The sequence below is a fragment of the Prunus mume genome, linkage group LG4, assembly GCF_029339155.1.
Source record: "Prunus mume cultivar Tortuosa linkage group LG4, ASM2933915v1, whole genome shotgun sequence".
Lineage (NCBI taxonomy): Eukaryota > Viridiplantae > Streptophyta > Magnoliopsida > Rosales > Rosaceae > Prunus > Prunus mume.
Window position 1 is genome coordinate 27,069,969 of NC_142701.1, and position 11,266 is coordinate 27,081,234.

General features: G+C 33.2%; 1 protein-coding gene across 1 annotated transcript; it reads left to right on the forward strand.

Annotated features, from left to right (window-relative positions):
• The first annotated feature begins 9,473 nt into the window (after positions 1-9,473).
• On the forward strand, positions 9,474-9,965 carry LOC103328661 (uncharacterized). Its single transcript, XM_008231069.2, has one exon. The coding sequence runs from the start codon at positions 9,474-9,476 to the stop codon at positions 9,963-9,965; it is 492 nt and encodes a 163-aa protein (XP_008229291.2).
• Positions 9,966-11,266: the final 1,301 nt, after the last annotated feature.

The following is an 11,266-nucleotide window of genomic DNA, read 5'->3' on the forward strand; positions in this document are numbered from 1 at the left end:
AATGGGTCACCCAAATAGGGCCCACACGTCGCCACACGTGCCGGTAGAGCTTGGGTGCCTTGAGAAATTCCGGCGACCGTCGTGGTATATGACATTAATACGGCGCTGATTACGAAACTACCAACGAGGATTACAGTAAAATTATACGACGTTGATTAAGAAGAGTTTGTCGTGGTTAACTAGCAGTTAACACGGCGGCAGTTTTGGTAAAACGTCGTCTTTTCTTTCTACGTTGGTAGATTCATACCTATTGTTGTTGGTTTTTGGGGTTAAGAGTTTACATCTGGAGAAAACATGTTTAATAAGAGGACGCTTTGTAAGTTTGAGGAGTCGTGTTTTAAAAATACCTAAGCATATCTTGATTTTTGACGTGTTTGAGTTACTTATCCAAGGTGGTTTTCTATTACCCTCGTCTTTCTAAACACAACGACGGTATTTATTTATTATGTCATTGCTTTGTGGTCGTCTTTTTCCATTTTTGTAGTAGCGGTGTTGTTTGAAACATTATGTGTTTGTTTCCACTGAATTCTGCTCCTTTTTGTATCCATTTTTAACATTTAGTGCGCACTGTTTTCTTCATTTTTCTATGCTGAATCCAACCGTATAAAGAAAATAAAATTTGAATAAATGGTTGGAAAGTTATAGGTAAAAAACTGAATAGAGGTTGAAGCTAAAAATAGGGAAATTCTCAATCTGCTTCCAAACGATGTCCATTAGGTGATAAACAGGTGATACCGTAGTGATATGGTGGTGATAAAAGGGTGATAGACATTCCTGATTGTGTTTATTTTGGGTTTCTTGTTATGTTTCATTTTTTTAACTTTTCTTTACTCATTTATAGTTTCAAATTTAAATCTTATTTTTTTGTTGTGTTAAATAAGTGTTCTTTACGTGCTCAAATTAGAACTTCGTGTACGCCGTAGTTTTTCTTGGGATCGACCCCGTACTTACAAATCTATACCCCAATAAATGAGTACAATTGCGGGTATTTATAATTGGATGATTAGCACATTAATTTGTGTCAATTATTAATACAGCACCTCATCACTCAACAACTCACTGAGCTGAAGGAGACTCGAAAGAAGGACAAGAAGGCTTTATTCTTTATCTTTCAAGCTGTGGATGAAGCAATTTTTGACAGAATCTCATCATGCACTACAGCAGATCAGTGATGATGCTCAAGGAAATCGAACTTTATTCTTTCAAGCTGTGGTGAAGCTATCTTTCAAGCTTTATTCCTTCAAGGAAAACGAGCTTTATTCTTTCAAGCTTTATTCCTTCAAGAAAACGAGCTTTAGTCTTTCAAGCTATGGATGAAGCTATCTTTCAAGCTTTATTCTTTCAAGCTGTACGATGAAGCTATCTTTCAAGCTTTATTCTTGTATTAAGGATACGTTCCAATCAATCAATCACATTCGGTAATTCAAAGACTTATCTGATGCCATCAGATCAGTGATGATGCTCAAGGAAAACGAACTTAATCTTATTGATATTATGTTGAAATGAATTTAAAAGCTTCACACAAGAAATTGAAATATATGAATTAATATTCTCTTCTTCTTTTTTCTATGATTTATTTGTTTGTAGAGGGTCGAAATTAAAAACAATTGTCCGCAAACCTACGTAAAACCAGTAGATTTTGCTTAAGAGAAATGGTTTCTCAATAAAATAATGAAGATGTGTCTGTGTGAAAGGAACAATTGAAACTATATATGTACCACTCTCCTAAACCTTGTAATTAAAGTATGTAAACATCTCAACAACTTTATTGTTCAATCCTAGTTAATGACATAATTATAAGGGAGTTTCACTAATACACCCAAAATAAGGACTAAAATTATTAAAAAACCCAACATGAAAAACACTTTAGAAACACACCTAAAACTTATTTATTAAACACACTCAAAACCCATTTATAAACACACCCAAAAAATATACAATTGTTGATTTTTGGGTTAATTTTGGGTGTGTTTCTATGGTTTAAACAGTGTTGGGTTTTTTTTTATAAATTCATATCTAGGATTGGGTTTATTTATAAATTTGTATAATTATAATTGATAAATGGTTGTGGCCCATAAGTACAAGTAGTAGAAATTACATAATCAAGTTCACATTACAACAAAGAAGAAAATACTAACTTATCTTTGTTTTATTTGAAGATGTGAAGCAAGCTTTAGATTTTTTGTTTTTGTTTTTTTTGTGGGGTGTTGTTAACTGAGTACACTCCATGATATAAGTACACCCTAATATTTAAATCAAAATGTTAAATTATCTAAGTACACCCTACTTAAGTACCAAAAATACCCTTGATACACCATAATCTATATATATAAAGTAAAAGGTAGAGAATTGTGAAACATTCAAAATACAAGAAAATGCCATTGATTAATCCAAACATTAAAAATTAAAATTATTAATTAAATGAGAATAATATGTTAAATTCACACTTTTTCATATTTAAAAAAATTAAAATTAAAAGAAAAATCAAATAATGAATCCTATTTTTATGGAGCACAACTACCCATTATCTTTTTTAATTCTAAAAATAAATTTTATTTTATTTTTTTAAAAAAAGCCTCTCATGAAAGCATGCGGAGTGGCTAGTACTAAGTACACCCTATTTTAATGAATTGGTCATTTTCATCAAATATGTTCCTGTCAACTCCTTTTCCCTTCATCAAATCTAAACCGTCAGGGATTCACGCACTCATTGAACCAAATTCATGAGTCACTACTACATTTTTCACTTTGCGCGACGAAGAGAATTTCATCGCGCAAAATACATTATAGTCGCACAAATTTTAGCGCGACAGAAACTTCGTCAGCGCAGATTTCGTCGCGCAAAGATCGTGGAGAAAGACTTTGCGCGATTTAAAATATTGGTCGCTCAAAGTGACTTTGCACGATTTAAACATATTGGTCGCGCAAAGTCACTTTGCTAACTAAAATATTGGTCTCGCAAAGTGACTTTGCGCGATTTAAAAATATTTGTCGCGCAAAGTCATGAAAATATTATCGCGCAAAACTTTGCGCGACCAAAAAATTTTAAAAAAATTTCAGCGTCCCATTTTTGGTACCCGCCAAATTTTTAGAGTTTTATGACGAATATTAATGTCGCGCAAATATTTGCGCGACGAAATATTTTGGTTTTTGACTTTTTGTTTTATTATTTCTTTAATATTAATTTAATTATATTAATTATTTCGAATTTTTAATTTTTATATTTAATTTAATTGTATGATTTTTTTCATTACTTTAATTTAAATTGATATTAATTTATTCAAATGTTTACTTTTTAAATTTAATTTAATTACTTTAATTTAAATTGACATATTCAAAATAAAATTACATATGAAAAATAGTGATCAAATTATCCAATAAATATATATATATAATATTCAAAATGTACACATAAATTAACAAAGTACAATAAAAAAAAAAGGGATAATCTCCCCTAAAATTGTTATACCACAAATCCAACCCAAACTCCAATCCCTCCCCTTTACTCAACCCCAAACCCCACACAAACTCAAAACTAACTCCAAAAACACATATTAATGAAAAAATTAAAATTTGGAGAGAATTTACCTTTTGGCAAGATTGAGAGTGAGTGAGAATGAGAGAGAGAAATGAGTGTGAGAGAATTAGAGAAGATAGTGATAGAGAGATGAGAGAGTGAGTGAGTGAGAGTGAGAGATAGTGAAAAGAGAGATGAGAGAGTGAGTGAGAGTGAGAGATAGTGAAGAGAGAGATGATGAGAGATTAAGTGAGAGGAGTGAGTGTGAGAGAAATGGTGGGATTTGGGGAGAGGGAAAGAGAGAGGAGAGGAAAGAGTAGAGAAAGACATTGAGAAAATGGTGGAGGAGTTATTTTCATTTTAAAAACCGTATCACTTTGCGCGATTTAACGACATTGTTGGTCGCAAGAAAGTTTTGCGCGATTTAAAAATATTGGATTATTGGTCGCAAAGTTTTGCGCGACGAATATTAGTATATTGGTCGCAAAAGTCAAAAATCCGCGTCCCCATTTTTGGTACCGCCCAAATTTTGAAATTTTTGCGCGATTTAAAATACATATTGGTCGCGCAAAGTCTAAAAAATAATATAAAAATTCCAGCGTCCCATTTTTGGTACCACAAATTTTTTGCGATTTAAAATATATATTGGTCACAAGAAAGTCTAAAAATTTATATAAAAAAATTCCGTCCCATTTTTGGTACTAAATTTTTGCACGACAAAAATATATATTGGTCGCAAAGTCTAAAAAAAAAATATTTCATCCCGCATCCCATTTTTGGTACCTACCCAAATTTTTAGAGTTTTGCGCCACGAATTGTTGGTCGCGCAAACTTTTGAGAGACGAAAAATTGGTTCGTAGTACGATATTTATAAAAATAATTGTTATGAATAATAAAATTATTTTTTTTACAAATTTAAAATATAAATAAGGTTAAAGCTACTTAATAAATGTATATACCAATTTCTTAAGTGTTATACGTACAAAATAAATAAATTTAAAGCTACTTAATAAGTAAATATATATATATATATATACACACACCATTCAACGATCCAACTGTCAGACTTGTTTGTATATACTTCAAGATCGTATACCCCAAAAATCGTAAAAAACAAACATTCGGAGACCTAGTAACGGGACAAAAAATTTCAACGGTTCTTAATGAAAAATCACGATTTAACGGTTATTTTAACTCCAATTTTGATGATTTTTTACAGCTACACTCCTTGACCCTATATGAATACAATGAACTAATTCGATCGTCAATTTAAAATTTTACACTAGTGGATACCACAAAATCTTATGTTATATTTAACAAAAGTATAAATAAACTCTTAATTGTTAGTGAATATATTGTTTTGATGGCATACGCATTCAACAAAACTAGTTTCAACGATCCAACCATCAAACTTATTTGTTTATACTTCGAGATCATATACGCCAAAAATCGCAAAAAATAAACATTCAGAGATCAAGTAACGGGACAAAACTTTTCGACGGTTATAAATGAAAAATCTTGATTCAACGGTTATTTTAACTCCGATTTTGATGATTTTTTACCGCTACACTCCTTTACCCTATATGAATACAATGACTGAATTTGATCTTCAATTTAAAATATTTACACTAGTGGATACCACAAAATCTTATGTTATATTTAACAAAAGTATAAATAAACTCTTAATTGTTAGTGAATATATTGTTTTGATGGCATACGCATTCTACGAAACTAGTTTGAACGATCCAACCGTCAAACTTGTTTGTTTATACTTCGAGATCATATACGCCAAAAATCGGAAAAAATAAACATTCAGAGATCAAGTAATGGGACAAAACTTTTCGACGGTTATAAATGAAAAATCACGATTTAACGGTTATTTTAACTCCGATTTTGATGATTTTTTACCGCTACACTCTTTTACCCTATATGAATACAATGACTGAATTTGATCTTCAATTTAAAATATTTACACTAGTGGATACTACAAAATCTTATGTTATATTTAACAAAAGTATAAATAAACTCTTAATTGTTAGTGAATATATTGTTTTGATGGCATACGCATTCTACGAAACTAGTTTGAACAATCCAACTGTCAAACTGGTTTGTTTATACTTCGAGATCATATACGCCAAAAATCGGAAAAAATAAACATTCAGAGATCAAGTAATAAGACAAAACTTTTCGACGGTTATAAATGAAAAATCACGATTTAACGGTTATTTTAACTCCGATTTTGATGATTTTTTATAGCTACACTCTTTGACCCTATATGAATACAATGAACTAATTTGATCGTCAATTTAAAAAATATATTTTCTAATAAAAACCCAATCCAAACAACAATAATATATTTTTCTAACAAAGATTTTAAAAATAAATTTTTTATTTTATTTATTTTTATAAGGACTTTGCGCGACGGTTAATTGTTTCGCGCAAAGTTACTTAGAGCGACGATTTTTTCCGTCGCGCAAAGTTACTTTGAGTGACGAATTTTTTTCGTCGTGCAAAATTTGGTCGCAAGATTTTGAGCGACGACGTATTGTCGCGCGCAAAGTTGGTCTCAAAGTCACTTTGAGCGACGAATTTTTTTCGTCGCGCAAAAGTTGGTCGCGCAAGGTTTTTAGCGATGAAGTTTTGAGTTTCGTCGCGCAAAGTGTCTTTGCGCGACGAATATTTTTTCGTCGCGCAAAATTTGGTCGCGCAAGGGTTATTTTGTAGTAGTGAGTACTAACCAGAAGGTCTAAAGATGATGATCTGTCTTGAGGGTTCTTCTGTGTGCTGCAAATGTACTGGGAAATATAAACAGTCACATGCCAGTGAATTAGATATGTATAAGGTGAAATATGCATGTAAATATCTTATTAACAGGCAGACGAACAAAACTCGGGGAGAACTGATCCGATGGTGCAGAAGGTGGTGGGCTTTCCACAATTCCCTCCAAAAGTTCATAAAATCTTGGCCAGCTTTGCTGATCAAAATGAAATAATATTTAAGTTGCCTTCACGCTGTTTGATGAATAACCATGGCTTTTTGGCAAGGGATTATGTTCGGCCCCTTCAATCTTTTCTCCTCTCAAAGCTTCTTCTCCATTGATGTCAGGAATTATGGAAGTGATAGAAAAAAAAATTTACACCCGACAAAAACTTTGAATTTTTATCTCAAATTTGTTTGGAATCAAAGTCTAAAATTCTAATTTGATTAGGGTTCAATATGTTGAGTAGGGTGTACTTATTATAATTACTTTTGTTTCACAATTCAATATATCTTTTTTTGTCATTTTATATTAGGGTAAATTAGTAATTCAATAAATAATTTGGTAGTATGGTGTACAGAGCTGGTTCATTAGATTTGGAGGCCCTGTGCAAAGAAAATTGATGAGGCCCTATGCGTTTAAAAAAATTAAAAAAAAAATCGTAAATTTTTCAAATTTCAAAATATATAAATTAAAGTGGTTCTTCGATCTAAGTCCAAAATTTCTAGCCGTCGTTGGTTTAGCCCACACCTTTTTTGCTGTAGATTTGGGTCAATTGACTTTTATTATTTTTTTCATGTGTCAATTTTACCCTTTCAGGTAAAGGAAAGAACAATACTTGAAAATCCGAATTAATGTATCAATTCTTTCCTTCTAAATAGGTTTTAGATTTTAAATTTGGAATCCTTCTATTGCCGCCATGACATAAAAGAAGTTCATATAAAACAATGGAAGTAGAAGAATTATTGATGATATCTTCCCAACAAATATTTTCTATAAATTAAACTAAAATCTTCATTAATGGCATGAATTACATCTATTTTCACATACTCACATCCACTTAATTGTCTTCTATATCTATTTTCAATTCCATATGATGTTTTTTAATATAGTGACATAAGATACGTCATACCAAGCCACACCAAGTCAGGCAAAAATGGAAAGAAAAAAAAAATGGCCAGAGAAACAACAGCAAGTCAAGCAAGTCAGACAAAAATGGGGAAAAAATGGTCAGATATACCACACCAAGCCAGCAAAAATGGAAATAAAATGAAGATGTTGATATGAGGGACATGTAAAAAAATTGGAAATAGTAGGAGGAAGAGGAGAAAAATGTTTTTTTTTAATCAAAAAGAGGAGAACATGGATTCAACCAAAATAAGAAAAAGAACAGGAGAAAAGAGAGAGGTTGCTGGGAACAAAAACGTGCTTGGAGAATTATAAGGAAATCTTATAGCAATAGTAATAATTGTAAAATTGTAATGCAACATTATTTATATATAATATAATGGTTGCAGAAAAAAAATAAAATTGGAGGCCCCTCATTTTTGGGACAAATTATAGAATAGTACTGTAATACCATGCACTGGCGGACTCAGGAATTTTTTAGCGGATGTGCAATTTTGAAATGTTAAAAACTCTTTGTGGATTGAACCTCTAAGACTTTTTACCTAGATTGACCTTAGGTCCCTTCATGCATTCATATCATACATGAAAAATTGTTCTATGTAAAAATATTGACTAAGTATGAAAAATGGTTTTTCGGAATAATCATTTTCTCAAGATAATTTTTGGTGGATTTTATTCCTTATACATCAAATAAAAAAACATGATTTTATGGGATTTTATTATGAAGTATATATTGACTTAATGAGCTATCATTTTTAGCCTAAATCGTATTTTGCACAAAAACCGATTTTTCAAATTTTGATTTAGGGGGAATTTGATTTTCTAGTATTTTTATTTGAATCCAAATGGGGGGTACTTCCTTATTTACATTGTAAACTTAAGTAAATTGAATAATATAAAAATAAATGAAAGTAAAAAGACAAAGTGGCAATTTCAAGGACCTACAATGGTTTTTTTGGCGAAGGGAGGTGCAGCTCCTTAACAGGTCTGCCAGTGCCACCACGTCAAATGGTGATACTCCCATTCAAAATTTGACATGTGTATAACTTTTTGACAACAGGAGTATTCATTTTACCCTTTAAAAGAATTTTAAAAACTTACAAATAAAAAAGAAAGAAAAATAAAAACCCAAAAATCATTTGCCTCATCGACGTCGACAAAGCCCCCCCTGTCATAACTATCTGTCTCTCTATCTGTGAATATGATGATAGCCCATGGCAAATGAATTTGCTCTTGATATATGTTGAAAGCTTAGATTCCTCAACGACCATAAACTCACCCCAAGAAAGTTTCAATCTAAATTCCTTGAACCCTACCTGTAATAGAGAGGAGGGAGGAAGAGGGAGGAAGAGTGAGGGGAAGAGAGAAAGACACAAAGACATGAAAAAAGAAAGACCATTGGCAGCCATGGTAGCAGGGACGGACCCAATATTTCAAAATGAGGTGGGCTAGATTTACCTTATTGAACTATTAGATTTTAGGCTTATGGAATTGATCATATACATATATATATAAATTTAATTTAAGAACATATCATTTTTATTTTCTTTGTTTAAAAGGCCTATTTTACACCAACAATGCTAGGTAAGGTCTACCATGATGAACAAAAATGAATTAAGAGAAAAGAAAATTCATAAGAAAATTCAAAAATGAAAATTTATGATCACAAAGATAGAGTCAGATAGACGGATGGCAACTAGAGGTAACACTATAATTATCTATAAATGGGATTAACATTAACACTAACTATGAGAAACAAATTTAAAAAAACTCCCATTTAAGTTAACATTAACACTATCTATAGTGTATTAAGTTAATTTTAGGGTTCGTTTAATAGCACGCTTTTTGTGGCTTCAATTTTCTCTGTTGTGGTGGGCCAGTGCAGCAAGAAAAATAAGTGAAAGCTGCATGCATGGTTTCGGTTTGCTTGATTATATATGGCACAGCAGGTTGGAGCTAGGAAAAGCAATAAGCAACGGGAGAGAAAGAAAGAGAGAAGTGAGTTTACATTTGTATGCATAAAAAAATATAAATCAATCATATTGAAGCGCGAGCGTGAGATCATCAGAAATGGCAGAATTGGCAGAAATAGCAGAATTACCAAAGTTTTTTATTGCTTTTAAATCAGTCAAGAACCAGAAATACCTGGTCTACCACAAAGACCAATCCACCCCAACGCCGCCACATTTACTCCAATTCTCTGGAAAGGATAGTCACAGCCAATACGCAAGGTTCAAAGTAGAGACGGACGTAAACCAACCCGGTCTGGTGCATATAAAATGCGACTACAACGACAAATACTTGAGACTGGCAAGCGAAGACAGTTTGTGGATTGTGGCCGCGGCTGACAAGAAACAGCCAAATAAAAACCTGGGGTCATGTACACTCTTCAAGCCTGAGCTTGTGGAATTCCAGCCACCGTACAAAGTATACAAGTTCATCCACGTGTACAAGGGAAGCCCTATAGGGCCAAAATCTGGGCCCGGCTTCCACGACATCCTCGCTGCAGAAAGCGAAAACCCTGCCTTGATTGTCGAAATTGTCGGAAAACATACAGGATGATCATCCTGTTAAGTTAATTTGATGTTTGTGGGTAGCGTCGCTGGAAACCCTCACGAGACTTCACTCGTCCTATCAGGGTCACCTATAAGTTTAAAAGGCTTGTTGCATACACTAAATGCAATCGCGTTCCCTGCGAAAGTGGCATTTTCTTAAGTTCTCCTTTTGTTGTGATTTGGGTTTCAATAATATTGCATGCAGCTGCTGCTCATGCATTAATTTATGTAACCTAGCTAAGACTATTTGTGGGAATAAACGTTGTGCTTATTTGGTTTTACTATTCCGATCTAGATTACTTGATGCATTCATGCATTACTTCCATGATCCAAGAATTACTCGGGTCCTTGATTATTAAAAGACTAGTGAGAATAATTGACACTGAGAATTATCAAGCCAGATAAACAATAATAGTTCAATCCACGCATTCCAAGGTACGCACATTAGAAAATCAAAAGGGGAATTAGAGATTCAAACAAAATTCTCAACAATATATCAACATCTCAGAACTTTTGTTCCATCTCCTATAAACATTTATCATTTAATCGATAAACGTATTATTGATAATACACATTGATCAGAGACATGCATAGGTAGTTTCTTGATGATACTGATCAGAGAACTCTGACAACTGCAAAGCTCTAGCAACTTCTACCAGTTTCATTAGTTTCTTATTTCCACTAATACGAGCTTCATCAAGTGCAGTGCTGCCCCCATCTGCAATCGGAAGTAGACTAATGTAGGGGTCTTTTGTTCCAGCAGACTGACGAACGGGCTTCGCTGCAGTAAGAAGAAAAAGAAACAAAACTCCCAAGTGTCTGAGTTCGAAACCGAGCTCCCAAAAGAGTTTTTGGAAAGTCTGATGAGACTTTAGAAAAACACTATTAGGTTCACTTCACCAATAACCAAATAAGCATGATAAAATCAATTAATGGCTTAGCTTGAGGGGCCTGTGGCATGAGAGCTAAGCTTTCACAAGTTTAGCAATTTGAGAGAGAGAGAAGCATGAATTTCCTACTGAGAGCGAAAATTTGAAGTAAGACAGAGAAGAACTAGAACGATTTCTATCCTAAAGAAAGAAGAGAAAACAAACGAAGAAGAAGATTGGGTGGCTTGAGTAAATTCTCAGATGCTTGACAAAGCTTGGTCAGGCTCCGAATGGTGATTTTGTTGGGTAGAAGGTGTCCCCTTTTATAGGCACGAAGAACGAGCTTGAGTTTTAATGCCTCAAAGTGGCTCAAAACTTGCATTCCCTGAACCCTCAATGGGTCCTGTGATTGCTTGTTCCCTTCCATGCCACAACCTTC